Source organism: Cherax quadricarinatus, chromosome 89, assembly GCF_038502225.1.
Source record: "Cherax quadricarinatus isolate ZL_2023a chromosome 89, ASM3850222v1, whole genome shotgun sequence".
Lineage (NCBI taxonomy): Eukaryota > Metazoa > Arthropoda > Malacostraca > Decapoda > Parastacidae > Cherax > Cherax quadricarinatus.
In genome coordinates this window covers 10,382,768-10,403,942 of record NC_091380.1, presented here as the reverse complement: position 1 = coordinate 10,403,942, position 21,175 = coordinate 10,382,768, and the positions used below count along the sequence as shown (strand labels likewise).

The 21,175-nt window shown below is 46.7% G+C and overlaps 1 protein-coding gene across 2 annotated transcripts in view; it reads left to right on the top strand.

Annotated features, from left to right (window-relative positions):
- Positions 1–21,175, top strand: part of LOC128697246 (uncharacterized) — a 106,708-nt gene that overhangs the window by 36,141 nt on the left and 49,392 nt on the right. For both annotated transcript variants that reach the window (XM_070104173.1, XM_070104172.1), the window contains exons 4-5: positions 1,377–1,524; positions 13,732–14,196. In XM_070104173.1, coding sequence (XP_069960274.1) covers positions 1,377–1,524; positions 13,732–14,196 — 613 coding nt within the window. The remainder of the gene's footprint in view (positions 1–1,376; positions 1,525–13,731; positions 14,197–21,175) is intronic.

Below are 21,175 nucleotides of genomic sequence, written 5' to 3'. Positions count from 1 at the left end.
TTGGTGCGCAGTACAGTGCCTGTACTCTGAAGGAGGGATGGTGTTGGTGGGTAGTACAGTGCCTGTACTCTGAAGGAGGGGTGGTGTTGGTGGGTAGTACAGTGCCTGTACTCTGAAGGAGGGGTGGTGTTGGTGGGTAGTACAGTGCCTGTACTCTGAAGGAGGGGTGGTGTTGGTGGGTAGTACAGTGCCTGTACTCTGAAGGAGGGGTGGTGTTGGTGGGTAGTACAGTGCCTGTACTCTGAAGGAGGGGTGGTGTTGGTGGGTAGTACAGTGCCTGTACTCTGAAGGAGGGGTGGTGTTTGTGGGTAGTACAGTGCCTGTACTCTGAAGGAGGGGTGGTGTTGGTGGGTAGTACAGTGCCTGAACTCTGAAGGAGGGGTGGTGTTGGTGGGTAGTACAGTGCCTGTACTCTGAAGGAGGGGTGGTGTTGGTGGGTAGTACAGTGCCTGTACTCTGAAGGAGGGGTGGTGTTGGTGGGTAGTACAGTGCCTGTACTCTGAAGGACGGGTGGTGTTGGTGGGTAGTACAGTGCCTGTACTCTGAAGGAGGGGTTGTGTTGGTGGGTAGTACAGTGCCTGCACTCTGAAGGAGGGGTGGTGTTGGTGGGTAGTACAGTGCCTGCACTCTGAAGGAGGGGTGGTGTTGGTGGGTAGTACAGTGCCTGTACTCTGAAGGAGGGGTGGTGTTGGTGGGTAGTACAGTGCCTGCACTCTGAAGGAGGGGTGGTGTTGGTGGGTAGTACAGTGCCTGTACTCTGAAGGACGGGTGGTGTTGGTGGGTAGTACAGTGCCTGTACTCTGAAGGAGGGGTGGTGTTGGTGGGTAGTACAGTGCCTGCACTCTGAAGGAGGGGTGGTGTTGGTGGGTAGTACAGTGCCTGCACTCTGAAGGAGGGGTGGTGTTGGTGGGTAGTACAGTGCCTGTACTCTGAAGGAGGGGTGGTGTTGGTGGGTAGTACAGTGCCTGCACTCTGAAGGAGGGGTGGTGTTGGTGGGTAGTACAGTGCCTGTACTCTGAAGGAGGGGTGGTGTTGGTGGGTAGTACAGTGCCTGTACTCTGAAGGAGGGGTGGTGTTGGTGGGTAGTACAGTGCCTGTACTCTGAAGGAGGGGTGGTGTTGGTGGGTAGTACAGTGCCTGTACTCTGAAGGAGGGGTGGTGTTGGTGGGTAGTACAGTGCCTGTACTCTGAAGGAGGGGTGGTGTTGGTGGGTAGTACAGTGCCTGCACTCTGAAGGAGGGATGGTGATAGTAGTATAGTACCTGCACTCTGAAGGAGGGGTGATGGTAGTGTCATCTCCCAGTGTTAGTTAACAGTTAACAAAACACACACAGTACCATTGGATTTAACTTTTGTCTTGTACGTGTTTTGCACAGGATGTGAAAGAAGACGATTTGGAGACTTACTTCGCCCATTTTGGCCGTGTCACCTGTATCAACATTATGTACGACAAGAACAGTGGACGCCACAGAGGCTTCGCTTTTGTTGACTTCAACGACTATGATCCTGTTGATAAAGTTTTATGTAAGTGTCTTTGTTGATAGTTTTGTGTTAGTGTGTTTGTTGATACAGTGGAACCTCAAAAATCAAACTTAATCTGTTCCAGGAGCTAGTTCTAAATTCGAAAAGTCTGAAATTCGAAGCAATATTTCCAATAAGAAATAATGGAAATACAATTAATCCGTTCCAGAAACCCAAAAATATTCACACAAAAAATACATTTTATAGAGATTAATTACAGTTTTACATACAACAAATACTATAGTTTTTAATTATGTATAGTAATACATATAAATAACATTTTTACTTACCTTTATTGAAGATTGGTGATGGCATCTGGAAGATAGGGAGGAGGAGAGGGAGTTGAGGTTAGTGTTTGGAAGGAGAATCCCCCTCCATGAGGACTTCAGGTAAAGCCCTCTCTGGGGTTACTTCCCTTCTCTGTCTTTTAATGCCACTAGGACCAGCTTGAGAGTCACTGGACCCCTGTCTCACAAAATAACTCCACAGTCCTCTGTTTCTGGCACCTCTTTAAGATTTCCCTAAAATGGGACATGGTTCTGTCACTGAACTTGTTGCAAAGATGGCTTGTTTCAGCTTGCTCAGGGTGGTACTTCTCCACAAACATTTGGACATCATTCTGCTTGGCACAAATCTCCTTAATCTTTGAAGAAGGCACCTCTTCCACTCCCTATATTAACACCTTTTGCAACATCAGCTTCCTTGATTTGCTCTTTCTTTGACAGGATAGAACTGATGGTTGACTTGTTTTCCCCATACATCCTCGCAAGCTCAACAAGTCTCACACCACTCTCATACTTCTGTATTATTTCCTTCTTCACATCTATGGTGTTTCTCACTTTCTTTACCACAGGGGTACCACTAGCAAGTTTCTTTGGGCCCATGGCAGCTTATTTCACAGTCCCACAAGCACTAAACACAACGAAATAATCGTAAAATGCGTGAATGAGAGCGCAGGTTAGTGTTCACTCAAGCATAAACAAAGCTAGACTGCTCAGGTCGCCTGCGCGGGGACGTGGACAGAGCGGGCGGCAGACAGGTCCCGTACCCGGCGGTCCGGAAATAGGGGCGTGTTCGATAATAGGGACACAGTTTGTCCGAAAAAATGGTCCTATTTTCGAAACGTTTGATATGTGATACGTTCGATTTTTGAGGTTCCACTGTAGTTTTATACCGGTCGGTCATCACTAATCTGGCATCATTGGGACCTCTAGTGTGACGGATTAGTGAGTTTGCCGGATTACAGAATGGTTAGGTTAGAATACACTTAATTAACCTATCAGTGGACACTGCTACATCTTCCTCATTTACATCACAGCTTTCTCTTCCAAAGGTTTGCTGCTGTGGATTTACAACCAGCTACACAATGTCTGAGTCAGTATAATGATGAATTTGAGTCAGTATAATGATGAAATTTGAGTCAGGATAATGATGAAATTTGAGTCAGTATAATGATGAAATTTGAGTCAGGATAATGAAATTTGAGTCAGTATAATGATGAAATTTGAGTCAGTATAATGAGGAAATTTGAGTCAGGATAATGATGAAATTTGAGTCAGTATAATGATGAATTTGAGTCAGTATAATGATGAAATTTGAGTCAGTATAATGATGAAATTTGAGTCCGTATAATGATGAAATTTGAGTCAGTATAATGATGAAATTTGAGTCAGTATAATGATGAAATTTGAGTCAGGATAATGAAATTTGAGTCAGTATAATGATGAAATTTGAGTCAGTATAATGATGAAATTTGAGTCAGTATAATGATGAAATTTGAGTCAGTATAATGATGAAATTTGAGTCAGGATAATGATGAAATTTGAGTCAGTATAATGATGAAATTTGAGTCAGGATAATGATGAAATTTGAGTCAGTATAATGATGAAATTTGAGTCAGTATAATGATGAAATTTGAGTCAGTATAATGATGAAATTTGAGTCAGTATAATGATGAAATTTGAGTCAGTATAATGATGAAATTTGAGTCAGGATAATGATGAAATTTGAGTCAGTATAATGATGAAATTTGAGTCAGGATAATGATGAAATTTGAGTCAGTATAATGATGAAATTTGAGTCAGTATAATGATGAAATTTGAGTCAGGATAATGAAATTTGAGTCAGTATAATGATGAAATTTGAGTCAGGATAATGATGAAATTTGAGTCAGTATAATGATGAATTTGAGTCAGTATAATGATGAAATTTGAGTCAGTATAATGATGAAATTTGAGTCAGTATAATGAAATTTGAGTCAGGATAATGATGAAATTTGAGTCAGGATAATGATGAAATTTGAGTCAGTATAATGATGAAATTTGAGTCAGTATAATGATGAAATTTGAGTCAGTATAATGATGAAATTTGAGTCAGGATAATGAAATTTGAGTCAGTATAATGATGAAATTTGAGTCAGTATAATGATGAAATTTGAGTCAGGATAATGAAATTTGAGTCAGTATAATGATGAAATTTGAGTCAGGATAATGATGAAATTTGAGTCAGTATAATGATGAAATTTGAGTCAGGATAATGATGAAATTTGAGTCAGTATAATGATGAAATTTGAGTCAGTATAATGATGAAATTTGAGTCAGTATAATGATGAAATTTGAGTCAGTATAATGATGAAATTTGAGTCAGGATAATGATGAAATTTGAGTCAGTATAATGATGAAATTTGAGTCAGTATAATGATGAAATTTGAGTCAGTATAATGATGAAATTTGAGTCAGTATAATGATGAAATTTGAGTCAGTATAATGATGAAATTTGAGTCAGTATAATGATGAAATTTGAGTCAGTATAATGATGAAATTTGAGTCAGGATAATGATGAAATTTGAGTCAGTATAATGATGAAATTTGAGTCAGTATAATGATGAAATTTGAAATTATGCCAGCCGAAATTAGTGCCGGATTACTGATGGAACCGGATAACTGATTGCCAGATTAGTGATGGTCGACCTGTATAAGAACGGTCTTTTCACTTAAGATTTTAATATAAAACTAATAATAGTCTTCAAGAAAGGTACCTTGATACTAGTGAGGGGCTCTTGATCCTAGGAGTATTAGCTACTTCATTACATTCCACTCCTGTGTAAATTGATTGAAAAAGTTCACTCAAGAATAGAATAGTAGGTGGTACAAGGGGCCCCACTTATACAGCATGTTAGGTTCTGGGCTACTGTTGGGCCCCACTTATACAGCACGTTACGTTCTGGGCTACTGTTGGGCCCCACTTATACAGCAGGTTAGGTTCTGGGTTGCTATAGGGCCCCACTTATACAGCAGGTTAGGTTCTGGGCTACTGTAGGGCCCCACTTATACAGCAGGTTAGGTTCTGGGTTACTGTAGGACCCCACTTATGCAGGAGGTTAGGTTCTGGGTTACTGTAGGGCCCCACTTATACAGCAGGTTAGGTTCTGGGCTACTGTAGGGCCCCGCTTGTACAGCAGGTTAGGTTCTGGGTTACTGTAGGGCCCCACTTATACAGCAGGTTAGGTTTTGGGCTACTGTAGGGCCCCGCTTGTACAGCAGGTTAGGTTCTGGGTTACTGTAGGGCCCCACTTATATAGGAGGTTAGGTTCTGGGTTACTGTAGGGCCCCACTTATACAGCAGGTTAGGTACAGGGCTTCTGCAGGGCCCCACTTATACAGCAGGTTAGGTTCTGGGCTATAGCCCAGAACCCTACATGCTGTATAAGTGGGGCCATAGAGTAACCAGAACCCAAAATGCTGTATAAGAGGGGCCTCCTGTATTGTGGGCTAGAATTCTTTACCTGCGAGTCATGCAAGTCGTAAGAAGTGATTACAATGCCAGAGGCAAAGAGTTAATAATTCTAGCTTCTGCCTTCAGTGTACTGCAAATGTTAAGAACTGATTGATAATGACAGTCATCTTAGCTCATTATTCAGTTGTAGCTGCAGTAAGAGTAACTGGTAACTGGAGTACAACGAGAGTACACTGTGAAGGTGGTGGTGGTGGGTAGTACAGTACCTGCACTCTGGAAGGGTGGTGGGTAGTACAGTACCTGCACTCTGGAAGGGTGGTGGGTAGTACAGTACCTGCACTCTGGAGGGGTGGTGGTGGTGGGTAGTACAGTACCTGCACTCTGGAGGGGCAGTGGTGGTGGGTAGTACAGTACCTGCACTCTGGAGGGGCGGTGGTGGTGGGTAGTACAGTACCTGCACTCTGGAGGGGCGGTGGTGGTGGGTAGTACAGTACCTGCACACTGGAGGGGTGGTGGTGGTGGGTGGTACAGTACCTGCACACTGGAGGGGTCGTGGTGGTGGGTGGTACAGTACCTGCACTCTGGAGGGGCAGTGGTGGTGGGTAGTACAGTACCTGCACACTGGAGGGGTGGTGGTGGTGGTGGGTAGTACAGTACCTGCACACTGGAGGGGTGGTGGTGGTGGTGGGTAGTACAGTACCTGCACTCTGGAGGGATGGTGGTGGTGGGTAGTGCAGTACCTGCACTCTGGAGGGGTGGCAGTGGTGGGTAGTGCAGTACCTGCTCTCTGGAGGGATGGTGATGGTGGTGGGTAGTGCAGTACCTGGACTCTGGAGGGATGGTGGTGGTGGTGGTGGTGGGTAGTGCAGTACCTGCATTCTGGAGGGATGGTGGTGGTGGTTGGTAGTGCAGTACCTACACTCTGGAGGGATGGTGATGGTGGTGGGTAGTGCAGTACCTGCACTCTGGAGGGATGGTGGTGGTGGTGGGTAGTGCAGTACCTGCACTCTAGAGGGATGGTGGTGGTGGTTGGTAGTGCAGTACCTGCACTCTGGAGGGATAGTGATGGTGGTGGGTAGTGCAGTACCTGCACTCAGGAGGAATGGTGGTTGGTAGTGCAGTACCTGCACTCTGGAGGGATGATGGTGGTGGTTGGTAGTGCAGTACCTGCAATCTGGAGGGATGGTGGTGGTGGTTGGTAGTGTAGTACCTGCACTCTGGAGGGATGGTGATGGTGGTGGGTAGTGCAGTACCTGCATTCTGGAGGGATGATGGTGGTGGTGGGTAGTGCAGTACCTGCACTCTGGAGGGATGGTGGTGGTGGTGGGTAGTGCAGTACCTGCACTCTGGAGGGATGGTGGTGGTGGTTGGTAGTGCAGTACCTGCACTCTGGAGGGATGGTGGTGGTGGTTGGTAGTGCAGTACCTGCACTCTGGAGGGATGGTGGTGGTGGTGGGTAGTGCAGTACCTGCACTCTGGAGGGATGGTGGGGGTGGTGGGTAGTGCAGTACCTGCACTCTGGAAGGATGGTGGTGGTGGTGGGTAGTGCAGTACTTGCACTCTGGAGGGATGGTGGTGGTGGTTGGTAGTGCAGCACCTGCACTCTGGAAGGATGGTGGTGGTGGTGGGTAGTGTAGTACCTGCACTCTGGAGGGATGGTGGTGGTGGTGGGTAGTGCAGTACCTGCACTCAGGAGGAATGGTGGTTGGTAGTGCAGTACCTGCACTCTGGAGGGGTGGTGGTGGGTAGTGCAGTACCTGCACTCTGGAGGGATGGTGGTTGGTAGTGCAGTACCTGCACACTGGAGGGGTGGTGGTGGGTGGTACAGTACCTGCACACTGGAGGGGCAGTGGTTGTGGGTAGTACAGTACCTGCACACTGGAGGGGTGGTGGTGGTGGTGGGTAGTACAGTACCTGCACACTGGAGGGGTGGTGGTGGTGGTGGGTAGTACAGTACCTGCACACTAGAGGGGTGGTGGTGGTGGTGGGTGGTACAGTACCTGCACTCTGGAGGGGCAGTGGTTGTGGGTAGTACAGTACCTGCACACTGGAGGGGTGGTGGTGGTGGTGGGTAGTACAGTACCTGCACACTGGAGGGGTTGTGGTGGTGGTGGGTAGTACAGTACCTGCACACTGGAGGGGTGGCAGTGGTGGGTGGTACAGTACCTGCACTCTGGAGGGGTGGTGGTGGTGGGTAGTACAGTACCTGCACTCTGGAGGGATGGTGGTGGTTTACCTGGAGTTTACCTGGAGAGAGTTCCTGGGGTCAATGCCCCCGCGGCCCGGTCTGTGACCAGGCCTCGTGGTGGAACAGGGCCTGATGAACCAGGCTGTTACTGCTGGCTACATCCAATCCAACGTAGAAGCCACAGCCCAGCTGGTCAGGTACCGACTTTAGATGCCTGTCCAGTGTCTGCTTGAAGACAGCCAGGGGTCTATTTGTAATCCCCCTTATGTATGCTGGGAGGCAGTTGAACAGTCTTGGGCCCCTGACACTTATTGTGTTGTCTCTTAGCGTGCTAGTGACACCCCTGCTTTTCATTGGGGGGATGTTGCATCGTCTGCCGAGTCTTTTGCTTTCGGAGAGAGTGATTTTCGTGTGCAAGTTTGGTACTAGTCCCTCTAGGATTTTCCAGGTGTATATAATGATGTATCTCTCCCACCTGCATTCCAAGGAATACAGGTTCAGGAACTTTAAGCGCTCCCAGTAATTGAGGGGTTTTATCTCCGTTATGCGCGCCGTGCAGGTTCTCTGTACATTTTTTTGTTCAGCAATTTCACCTGCCTTGAAAGATGGTGTTAGTGTGCAGCAATATTCCAGCCTAGATAGAACAAGTGACCTGAAGAGTGTCATCATGGGCTTGGCCTCCCTAGTTTTGAAGGTTCTCATTATCCATCCTGTCATTTTTCTAGCAGATGCGATTGATACAATGTTATGGTCCTTGAAGGTGAGATCCTCCGACATGATCACTCCCAGGTCTTTGACGTTGGTGTTTCGCTCTATTTTGTGGCCAGAATTTGTTTTGTACTCTGATGAAGATTTAATTTCCTCATGTTTACCATATCGGAGTAATTGAAATTTCTCATCCTTGAACTTCATATTGTTTTCGGCAGCCCATTGAAAGATTTGGTTGATGTCCGCCTGGAGCCTTGCAGTGTCTGCAATGGATGGAAGACACTGTCATGCAGATTTGGGTGTCATCTGCAAAGGAAGACACGGTGCTGTGGTGGTTGGTAGTGCAGTACCTGCACTCTGGTGTGATGGTGGTGCTGGTGGGTAGTGCAGTACCTGCACTCTGCAGGGATAGTGGTTAGTAGTACAGTACCTGTACTCTTGTGGGATGGTGGTTGTGGTGGTGGTTGGTAGTGCAGTACTTGCACTCTGGAGGGAGGGTGGTTGGTAGTACAGTACCTGTACTCTTGTGGGATGGTGGTGGTGGTGGGTAGTAAAGTACCTGCACCCTGGAGGGATGGTGATGGTGGTGGTGAGTAGTGCAGTACCTGCACTCTGGAGGGATGGTGATGGTGGTTGGTAGTGCAGTACCTGCTCTCTGGAGGGATGGTGGTGGTGGTGGTGGGTAGTGCAGTACCTGCACTCTGGAGGGATGGTGGTGGTGGGTAGTGCAGTACCTGCACTCTGGAGGGATGGCGATGGTGGTGGGTAGTGCAGTACCTGCTCTCTGGAGGGATGGTGATGGTGGTGGGTAGTGCAGTACCTGCACTCTGGAGGGATGGTGGTGGTGGTGGTGGTGGGTAGTGCAGTACCTGCATTCTGGAGGGATGGTGGTGGTGGTTGGTAGTGCAGTACCTACATTCTGGAGGGATGGTGATGGTGGTGGGTAGTGCAGTACCTGCACTCTGGAGGGATGGTGGTGGTGGTGGGTAGTGCAGTACCTGCACTCTAGAGGGATGGTGGTGGTGGTTGGTAGTGCAGTACCTGCACTCTGGAGGGATAGTGATGGTGGTGGGTAGTGCAGTACCTGCACTCAGGAGGAATGGTGGTTGGTAGTGCAGTACCTGCACTCTGGAGGGATGGTGGTGGTGGTTGGTAGTGCAGTACCTGCAATCTGGAGGGATGGTGGTGGTGGTTGGTAGTGTAGTACCTGCACTCTGGAGGGATGGTGATGGTGGTGGGTAGTGCAGTACCTGCATTCTGGAGGGATGATGGTGGTGGTGGGTAGTGCAGTACCTGCACTCTGGAGGGATGGTGGTGGTGGTGGGTAGTGCAGTACCTGCACTCTGGAGGGATGGTGGTGGTGGTTGGTAGTGCAGTACCTGCACTCTGGAGGGATGGTGGTGGTGGTTGGTAGTGTAGTACCTGCACTCTGGAGGGATGGTGATGGTGGTGGGTAGTGCAGTACCTGCACTCTGGAGGGATGGTTGGGGTGGTGGGTAGTGCAGTACCTGCACTCTGGAAGGATGGTGGTGGTGGTGGGTAGTGCAGTACTTGCACTCTGGAGGGATGGTGGTGGTGGTTGGTAGTGCAGCACCTGCACTCTGGAAGGATGGTGGTGGTGGTGGGTAGTGTAGTACCTGCACTCTGGAGGGATGGTGGTGGTGGTGGGTAGTGCAGTACCTGCACTCAGGAGGAATGGTGGTTGGTAGTGCAGTACCTGCACTCTGGAGGGGTGGTGGTTGGTAGTGCAGTACCTGCACTCTGGAGGGATGGTGGTTGGTAGTGCAGTACCTGCACTCAGGAGGAATGGTGGTTGGTAGTGCAGTACCTGCACTCTGGAGGGATGGTGGTTGGAAGTGCAGTACCTGCACTCTGGAGGGGGGTGATGGTGGTGGGTAGTGCAGTACCTGTACTCTGGAGGGATGGTGGTTGGTAGTGCAGTACCTGCACTCTGGAGGGGGGTGATGGTGGTGGGTAGTGCAGTACCTGCACTCTGGAGGGATGGTGGTTGGTAGTGCAGTACCTGTACTCTGGAGGGATGGTGGTTGGTAGTGCAGTACCTGCACTCTGGAGAGGGGTGATGGTGGTTGGTAGTGCAGTACCTGCACTCTGGAGGGATGGTGATGGTGGTTGGTAATGCAGTACCTGCACTCTGGAGGGGGGTGATGGTAGGGATGGTGGTTGGTAGTGCAGTACCTGCACTCTGGAGGAATGGTGGTTGGTAGTGCAGTACCTGCACTCTGGAGGGGGGTGATGGTAGGGATGGTGGTTGGTAGTGCAGTACCTGCACTCTGGAGGGATGGTGGTTGGTAGTGCAGTACCTGCACTCTGGAGGGATGGTGGTTGGTAGTGCAGTACCTGCACTCTGGAGGGATGGTGGTTGGTAGTGCAGTATCTGCACTCTGGAGGGATGGTGGTTGGTAGTGCAGTACCTGCACTCTGGAGGGATGGTGGTTGGTAGTGCAGTACCTGCACTCTGGAGGGATGGTGGTTGGTAGTGCAGTACCTGCACTCTGGAGGGATGGTGGTTGGTAGTGCAGTATCTGCACTCTGGAGGGATGGTGGTTGGTAGTGCAGTATCTGCACTCTGGAGGGATGGTGGTTGGTAGTGCAGTACCTGCACTCTGGAGGGATGGTGGTTGGTAGTGCAGTACCTGCACTCTGGAGGGATGGTGGTTGGTAGTGCAGTACCTGCACTCTGGAGGGATGGTGGTTGGTAGTGCAGTACCTGCACTCTGGAGGGATGGTGGTTGGTAGTGCAGTACCTGCACTCTGGAGGGATGGTGATGGTAGGGATGGTGGTTGGTAGTGCAGTACCTGCACTCTGGAGGGATGGTGATGGTAGGGATGGTGGTTGGTAGTGCAGTACCTGCACTCTGGAGGGATGGTGGTTGGTAGTGCAGTACCTGCACTCTGGAGGGATGGTGGTTGGTAGTGCAGTACCTGCACTCTGGAGGGATGGTGATGGTAGGGATGGTGGTTGGTAGTGCAGTACCTGCACTCTGGAGGGATGGTGGTTGGTAGTGCAGTACCTGCACTCTGGAGGGATGGTGGTTGGTAGTGCAGTACCTGCACTCTGGAGGGATGGTGATGGTAGGGATGGTGGTTGGTAGTGCAGTACCTGCACTCTGGAGGGATGGTGGTTGGTAGTGCAGTACCTGCACTCTGGAGGGATGGTGGTTGGTAGTGCAGTACCTGCACTCTGGAGGGATGGTGGTTGGTAGTGCAGTACCTGCACTCTGGAGGGATGGTGGTTGGTAGTGCAGTACCTGCACTCTGGAGGGATGGTGGTTGGTAGTGCAGTACCTGCACTCTGGAGGGATGGTGATGGTAGGGATGGTGGTTGGTAGTGCAGTACCTGCACTCTGGAGGGATGGTGGTTGGTAGTGCAGTACCTGCACTCTGGAGGGATGGTGATGGTAGGGATGGTGTAGCGGGAGTGTCATCTTAAGTCTGATATCAACACACTCCTGACAAAACATAAGAAGATAAGAAAGGAGAAACACTGTAATAGGCCTGTGTGTCCATACTTGGCAGGTCCTTTACTAAACCAACCCACTGGATAAATGATGGTGAATGTGTCTTCGTCTTCCTGGAGGTGGCCATTTAGGTGCAAAAATAGAATGTCCTCGTTCACCATGGAAATAAATAATTTTTTTTTAGTTTGAATGTAAAAATTAGCTAGTAAAATGAATCACTATTTTTTGAAATTGATTTTTTTTTAGAATTAATAAGCTTTAAATAAATAGTTTTAGAGGTAATAGGGTGAGTGTGTGAGTGTGAGTGTGTGAGTGTGAGTGAGAGTGTGAGTGTGTGAGTGTGTGAGTGTGAGTGTGTGAGTGTGAGTGTGTGAGTGTGAGTGTGTGAGTGTGAGTGTGTGAGTGTGAGTGTGAGTGTGTGAGTGTGTGAGTGTGTGTGTGTGAGTGTGTGTGTGTGAGTGTGTGTGTGTGTGTGTGTGTGTGTGTGTGTGTGTGTGTGTGTGTGGGTGTGTGTGTGTGTGTGTGAGACTCAACAATCAATATTTGCACCAATAACTCACTACAGTTGTGACCGGGTGTGGAAGTGTGAATTGCTCACTACACTATACAGTGGACCCCCGCATAACGATTACCTCCGAATGCGACCAATTATGTAAGTGTATTTATGTAAGTGCGTTTGTACGTGTATGTTTGGGGGTCTGAAATGGACTAATCTACTTCACAATATTCCTTATGGGAATAAATTCGGTCAGTACTGGTACCTGAACATACTTATGGAGTGAAAAAATATCGTTAACCGGGGGTCCACTATAATTTGTTCGTGATTGTAGCCATGTATAAACGTAAGTAACCATTCTTGCAGAATTCATTACCTTTGTAACTTGTGAGTTCATTACCTTTGTACCTAGTTCAGCTATCAAAACTTTGGGGGCCCAGTCCCTGGACCCATTACGTACCTCTGTAATCTGTAAATACCTTTGTAACTTGTCATGATTGTGACCAGACCTACCTGGAGTTCATTACCTTTGTAAATTGTGAGTTCATTACCTTTGTAAATTGTGAGTTCATTACCTTTGTAAATTGTGAGTTCATTACCTCTGTAACTTGCTCAGCTATCAAAACTTTGGAGTCCAGTCCCTGGACCAATTATGTACCTCTGTAATCTTTTGACACTGCCCACAAGATGGGTATGGGGTGCATAATAAACATATTAAACTAACTAACTTCATCATGCCTAGTAAATATTTTTAAGAATAGGCTTCAACATTTCCAGTAAATATTATTTAGAATAAGCTTCAATATACCCAGTAAGTTGTGCAAGAAAGGTATAAAATACCAACACTATGAAAGTTAAGACACATGTGCAACATCTGGATATCTTTATTGTAGACGTTTCGCCCACCAATGACTTATCAACACAGATTCTAGGACATAATTAGAAGACAGTAGAACTGTATACAAAAGATGAGGTAATTAGTCCCTCAGCCTTGGAGTTAGTGTTCACAGCATCGTGGTGGTGGAGAATCTGGAGCAAATTCAAGAAGACTGGTCTACAATAAAGATATCCAGATATTGCACATGTCTGAACTTTCATATTGTCGGTATTTTATACCTTTCTTGCACAACTTGTCAGACACTGCAACATCATAGAATCTTGGTTCAGAGAACATCTACAAGACCTTCTTCACAGCTGCTACAACTAACCCATCCCTTTGGGTAGGACCTACTTCCACTGGGGAATCCTGCCTACCAGTGACTATGCCCTCGTCTGCTACACGTCCTTATCCATTGACGCCTATATAACCACCAGTCTTCTTGCCTTTGCTCCAGATTCTCCTCCACCACGATGCTGTGAACACTAACTCCAAGACTGAGGGACTGGTTACCTCATTTTTTGTATATAGTTCTACTGTCTTCTAATTATGTCCTAGAATCTGTATTGATAAAGCCACTGGATGGCGAAACGTCTACAATAAAGATATCCAGATGTTGCACATGTGTCTAAACTTTCATACCCAGTAAATATTTTTAAGAATTGGCTTCAACATGCCCCATAAATGAATGCAAGTCTGTTTGTAACAGTATTTTTTTGCTTTTCAGTAACTCGCAATCATTCCATAAAGGGTCGGCCAATAGACGTCAAGAAAGCTATCAGCAAGTCCGATATCACCAAAATAAAAAGCTTGATGTCTGGGGTTGTTGGTGGTGCCGAGGCAAATTTCCTTGCCAGTTTAGGTGGCAGCAGCTCTAATGATGGCACTCCTGCCACCACCCCCATGCCACCACCCATAGGCACTCTTCCGGCTCTCTCGGGACACTCGGCCGCTGCCGTAATTAATGGCGCCGCTCTGGGGCGGGTGACTGCCTCCATGAATAACGTTGTGACGTCGACCAGCAACACTGGTGGTCTGCCCAATGCGGGCATCATCTCCCCTGTAGCGCCACTGGCTCATCCTTTCTTCCCACGCCTGCCACTGGCGGGTCTTCCAGGGTTCTCCGCTCAGCTGCGGTCGGGCTGGCAGTATAGCGTGTCTGGCAATGCTGAAGTGCTACGCAACACTGCCGGTGAGTCATTAGAGAATTTACAGGTGGACCTCGCTTTACAGCACTCCGCTTTATGGTGTTTTGCTAATACAACAATTTACAACTACAGGTCTCCCACAACATTCGCGTTTGCCACTTTCGCTTGCTTCAAACATTTGTGAATTCCCAGCTGCCCAATCACATTTAAAATATGTCATTACATATGTTAGGAATTGTGGTGGTGGCAGAGTTTGTTTGGAGATAGGACAAGATAGTCCATCAATAAGACACTAATATCAACTCTAACATAGAAACTTAACATATACTCTAGAATGAATAAAAATGTTATTACTATGTCACGAGTGTAGCTGTGTTGTTATTGGGTGTATAAGGGCCACTGAGGCTTAAGCCTTACATGGTGGTGAAGACAGCAGCAGACATAGAGACTACAGACGGCGGTGTTGTCAGTCACCCTGTATAACTCCAACAACATTGGAGGAGTTAGGTTCGTGCTGTCCTTTTTCTATCGATTAACTTACTACACTGTTACTGGTACACTTTATTGCTGGCTGGCACTGTAGCCTTTATCGACTCATGCTGCTTTAGTATCATACATATAGAAGAATCACTGATTCACTGAAGAAGGCAAATTCTCCCCTCTCTCTTCCTCCTCCTTTTGGTACTCTGCTACGAGTTCTTTCTTGAATTCTATAGTCTTTCTCACCTTCTTTACCAAAGGACCGACACTAGTACAACATTTCACGAAGTTTCATGTGTTTTATGATCACTCGTGGTTCAATAGGTTAAGGAAGCAGTATTGTTAGGCTAAGTAAAACCTATTATTATATTTCCCTAACCCTCAGGAATGTTGAGGGAGGCCTATATAGCCATTCTTCATTTATTCACTTCCTACAATAAATATATTCACTCACTGTAAGCAAGGATGAAAATAGTTTAAAGTAAGTTATGTGTACTGTATATGTATTTTTTTAGGCCTAGCTCTGTTGTTCACTTAATATATGATAGTGTAAATATGTTATCAGGTTTTATATGCATTTGAAAGTGAAGAAAGACTTATGTTTCACTTTACAGTGATTTTTCACTCTATTGCAGTAGCCAGGAACCTAACCTAACATATAAGCAGGACCTCCTGTACAGCAGTAACCAGGAACCTAACCTAATGTATAAGCAGGACCTCCTGTGCAGCAGTAACCAGGAACCTAACCTAACCTAATGTATAAGCAGGACCTCCTGTGCAGCAGTAACCAGGAACCTAACCTAACCTAATGTATAAGCAGGACCTCCTGTGCAGCAGTAACCAGGAACCTAACCTAACCTAATGTATAAGCAGGACCTCCTGTGCAACAGTAACCAGGAACCTAACCTAACCTAATGTATAAGCAGGACCTCCTGTGCAGCAGTAACTAGGAACCTAACCTAACCTAATGTATAAGCAGGACCTCCTGTGCAGCAGTAACCAGGAACCTAACCTAACCTAACGTATAAGCAGGATCTCCTGTACAGCAGTAACCAGGAACCTAACCTAACCTAACGTATAAGCAGGACCTCCTGTGCAGCAGTAACCAGGAACCTAACCTAACATATAAGCAGGACCTCCTGTACAGCAGTAACCAGGAACCTAACCTAACCTAACGTATAAGCAGGACCTCCTGTGCAGCAGTAACCAGGAACCTAACCTAACATATAAGCAGGACCTCCTGTACAGCAGTAACCAGGAACCTAACCTAACCTAACATATAAGCAGGACCTCCTGTGCAGCAGTAACCAGGAACCTAACCTAACATATAAGCAGGACCTTCTGTACAGCAATAACCAGGAACCTAACCTAACCTAACGTATAAGCAGGACCTCCTGTGCAGCAGTAACCAGGAACCTAACCTAACATATAAGCAGGACCTCCTGTACAGCAGTAACCAGGAACCTAACCTAACCTAATGTATAAGCAGGACCTCCTGTGCAGCAGTAACCAGGAACCTAACCTAACATATAAGCAGGACCTCCTGTACAGCAGTAACCAGGAACCTAACCTGCTGTATAAGCAGGACCTCCTGTAGAGCAGTAACCAGGAACCTAACCTGCTGTATAAGCAGGACCTCCTGTACAGTAGTAGCCAGGAACCTAACCTGCTGTATAAGCAGGACCTCCTGTACAGCAGTAACCAGGAACCTAACCTAACATATAAGCAGGACCTCCTGTACAGCAGTAACCAGGAACCTAACCTGCTGTATAAGCAGGACCTCCTGTAGAGCAGTAACCAGGAACCTAACCTGCTGTATAAGCAGGACCTCCTGTACAGTAGTAGCCAGGAACCTAACCTGCTGTATAAGCAGGACCTCCTGTACAGCAGTAACCAGGAACCTAACCTAACATATAAGCAGGACCTCCTGTACAGCAGTAACCAGGACCCTAACCTAACATATAAGCAGGACCTCCTGTACAGCAGTAACCAGGAACCTAACCTGCTGTATAAGCAGGACCTCCTGTGCAGCAGTAACCAGGACCCTAACCTAACATATAAGTAGGACCTCCTGTACAGCAGTAACCAGGAACCTAACCTGCTGTATAAGCAGGACCTCCTGTGCAGCAGTAACCAGGACCTTAACCTAACATATAAGCAGGACCTCCTGTACAGCAGTAACCAGGAACCTAACCTGCTGTATAAGCAGGACCTCCTGTGCAGCAGTAACCAGGACCCTAACCTAACATATAAGCAGGACCTCCTGTGCAGCAGTAACCAGGACCCTAACCTAACATATAAGCAGGACCTCCTGTACAGCAGTAACCAGGAACCTAACCTGCTGTATAAGCAGGACCTCCTGTGCAGCAGTAACCAGGACCCTAACCTAACATATAAGCAGGACCTCCTGTGCAGCAGTAACCAGGACCCTAACCTAACATATAAGCAGGACCTCCTGTACAACAGTAACCAGGACCCTAACCTAACATATAAGCAGGCCCTCCCGTGCAGCAGTAACCAGGAACCTAACCTGCTGTATAAGCAGGACCTCCTGTACAGCAGTAGCCAGGACCCTAACCTGCTGTATAAGCAGGACCTCCTGTACAGCAGTAACCAGGAACCTAACCTGCTCTATAAGCAGGACCTCCTGTACAGCAGTAATCAGGAACCTAACCTGCTCTATAAGCAGGACCTCCTGTACAGTAACCAGGAACCTAACCTGCTGTATAAGCAGGACCTCCTGTACAGCAGTAACCAGGAACCTAACCTGCTGTTTAAGCAGGACCTCCTGTACAGCAGTAACCAGGACCCTAACCTGCTGTATAAGCAGGACCCACCTGTAATATACTTTTATTCTCTCTTAATAACCTTTACCAGGCCTGGAGAGGGGTAATTACCCTTTACCAGGCCTGGAGAGAGGTAATTACCCTTTTCCACTCTTGGTAAAGGGGTAATTACCCTTTACCAGGCCTGGTAAAGGGTTAAACGTGTATGCAGTGACCGCCAAAAAAAATCTATACATTAACAATTTTTGGACAATAAAGCGAAAAAATGCATTTTATTTTCCCTTTTTAGCTTCCAACTTGTATTTGTTCATGTTACCCTTGTTCTTCATCACCATCTGAAGTCCCTTGGGCATCGAAGTGGGGAAGGTGGAAAAGACAGAGGCGTCCATGTTGATCCAAAGATTCTTCAGTGCTTCCTTCAGGTCCATGATGTTGGTGGGTCGAGCTTTTGCAGTCTCATTTTTCATCACATGCCACGCATTCTCGATAGGATTTAGGCCAGGGGAATTGCCTGGCCACTCCAGAACACTGATATTATTGTCCTCGAGGAACTTTTGCACTGCTTTTGACTTATGGGCAGGGGCACCATCATGCATAAATAAATCACACACGTGAATGTACCAAAATGTCAGTATGTGGTCCCTTAACACCTTGATATAATTACTTCCCTCCATCGTAATGTTCCTAGGAAGGAAGTATAGTCCACCTCTGCCCTTTTATTATTTTTTTTTTTTATTATCACACTGGCCGATTCCCACCAAGGCAGGGTGGCCCGAAAAAGAAAAACTTTCACCATCATTCACTCCATCACTGTCTTGCCAGAAGGGTGCTTTACACTACAGTTTTTAAACTGCAACATTAACTGTTAGGGTGCTTCAGTGTCTTCACAGTATACGCTGTTTATAATGGGACACACCACTGGGACGATGGATGGTCTTGGAGTCGCTCCTGAAGAGCCTGAAGATACTCTCATTGGTGAACATCACCTTCTGCCACTGGTCTGAGGTCCAATCCTTGTACCTCTTGCAGAACTGAAGCCATTTCTTCTTCGAGTAGGCATTTTCAGGTCCTTTTGCAGTCCGTGCTGAATGGTTTGCACTGCAACGTCTTTTAGGAGGGCAGGATGCTTTTTCTTAAGGATTTTGTCTGTGCAAAGAGAAGTCTTTTTGGGGGCCCCAGAGCCCAATTTCCTGGCTGATAGAGTGCTTTCTTGAGGTTGTAAATTGCCATCCTAGTCACCTCAGGTCTGCGGCTATGCATTTCACAGACATGCCTTGCTCTAATAGGGTGAGCGCATGGGTCTTCTCTACAATTGAAAGTTTAGTTCGGCCCATTCTGACCAATTAGAGCAGAGATATAGCGTGGCAAAATTCATGGGCGAGTGAAAAAAGGGGCACTGAGGAACAACGTAACAGACCTCCTTCCTCACCGAGCTCTAGCAGCACAATGAAGCATGGCATGATGGGAAACAATGGAGCAAGACAGACTCCAGTACACTACATCACCACAAGCTCCGCCCACTTTTCCTGTGGCAGAAACACAAGTGAAATGTATGCACCAAAATTTCATGTACAGTGGAACCCTGGTTTTCGTCCTTAATCCGTTCCAGTAGGTCTGTCAAAATCCGAAATGGATGAAAACCAAAGTAATATTTCCCATAAGAAATAATGTAAATCCAATTATTCTGTTCCAGACACCCAAAAATATTAACAAAAATGCATTTTATGGAGAATAACTATAGTTTTACATACAGAAAACAATAGGAAATAAATATAAATGACTAATTTTAATTGATAAAAGAACATTTAAATCAATATTACATACCTATATTGAAGACTATTGTTGGTGTATGTAAGAAGGCGAGGAAGGAGAGGTTATTGTTTGGAAGGGGAATCCCTTTCCATAGGGACTTCAGGTATCAAGGCCTTATCCAGGGTTGCTTCCCTTCTTTGTCTTTAACTGGCACTAGGACCAGCTTGAGAGTCACTGTACCCCTGTCACACAAAAAATGTGTCCAGAGAGCTCTGTTTCTGTCATCTCTTCAGGATTTGCCTAAAATGGGACAAGGCATTGTCATTGAACATGTTGCAGACACGGCTTGCAACAGTTTTGTTAGGGTGATAATTCCCCACATAACTTTGCACCTCACTCCACTTCGCACAAATGTACTTAATCACTGAAGAAGGCGCATTCTCCCCTCTTCCTCCTCCTCTGAACCAATTTCCTCAGATGCAATCTGTTACTGTTCCAGTTGAAGGTGTTGCAGCTCTTCAGTGGTTAACTTTTCCCTGTGGTCCTTCACCAACTCTTCCACATCCTGGCCACTCACATCCAACCCCATGGACTTCCCCAAATACATAATACGTTCCACAACAGGCGTAGGGTTGTCAGGGTTAGCCTCAAACCCTTCAAAATCCTTCTTGAGGACACATTCTGGCGCCAATTTTCTCCAAGCAGAGTTCATCGTCCTGGAAGTCACTTCCTGCCAAGCCTTACCTGTAAGGCTTATGCACTTGAGGACATTGAAGTGATTCCTTCAGAACTCTCTTAGGGTCAGTTCATTGTCTGAGGTCACTTCAAAGCACCTTTGAAACATTGCTTTGGTGTAGAATTTTTGGAAGATTGAAATAACCTGCTGGTCCATGGGCTGGATGAGAGGAGTGGTATTAGGGGGCAAGAACTTCACTGTGATGAAACTAAACTCCTCAAACAATTGGTCTTCCAAGTCTGGAGGATGAGCAGGAGCATTGTCCAGTACCAGGAGGCACTTGAGTGGCAGTTTATTTTCCAGGAGGTATTTCTTCACACTCGGCTCAAATACTTATTACATTGACCCAGTAAGTGAAAATTTGGCTCATGACCCATGCTTTATTGTTAACCTTCCACATCACACACAGTTTTACTCTTGATAACATTGTTTTTCTTGAACACTTGGGGATTTTCAGAGTGATACACCAGTCAAGGCTTCACTTTGAAATCCCCACTAGCATTAGCACAGAACAAAAGAGTTAGCCTATCCTTCATAGGCTTGTGTCCTGGCAGTGCCTTTTCCTCCTGCATGATGTAGGTCCTCTTTGGAATTTTCTTCCAAAAGAGGCCTGTTTCCTCACAAATGAACACTTGGGAGGAATTCTTCAGCCTCTATGTACTTCTTGAATTCATCAATGAATTCTTCGCTCACATGTTTGTCCTTACTTGCAGCGTCACCATGCCTTACCACACTGTGTATGCCACTTCGCTTCTTCAATCTGTCGAACCAGCCTCTGCTGGCCTTAAGTTCACTAACAGCAGCACTCGTTCCAGGCATTTTCTTTACAAGATCCGCATGCAACTGCCTCGCCTTTTCGCATATTATCCCCTCCATAACACTATCTCCTGGTAACCGTTTTTTGTTGATCCACACCAACAACTACTTCTCAACATCTTCGGTCGTTTGTGATCTCTGTTTCGTTAGCAAATTTACCCCTTTTGCAACATCAGTTTCCTTGATTTCTACTTTCTTCGCCAGGAGGGAACCGATTGTTGATTTGGACTTGCCATACATCTGGGTGAGCTCGGCCACATGTACGCCACTTTTGTATTTTTCTACAAGCTCTTTCTTGAATTCTGTTGTGTTTCTCACCTTCTGTACCAAAGGACTGGCACTAGGAACTTTCTTTGGCCCCATGGTGGCTTTTTTCGCAGTCCCACTCAATAAACAAACACCAAAAAACAATCAATTATTATGAAATGTTTCGGATGAACGCATGGAGTATTG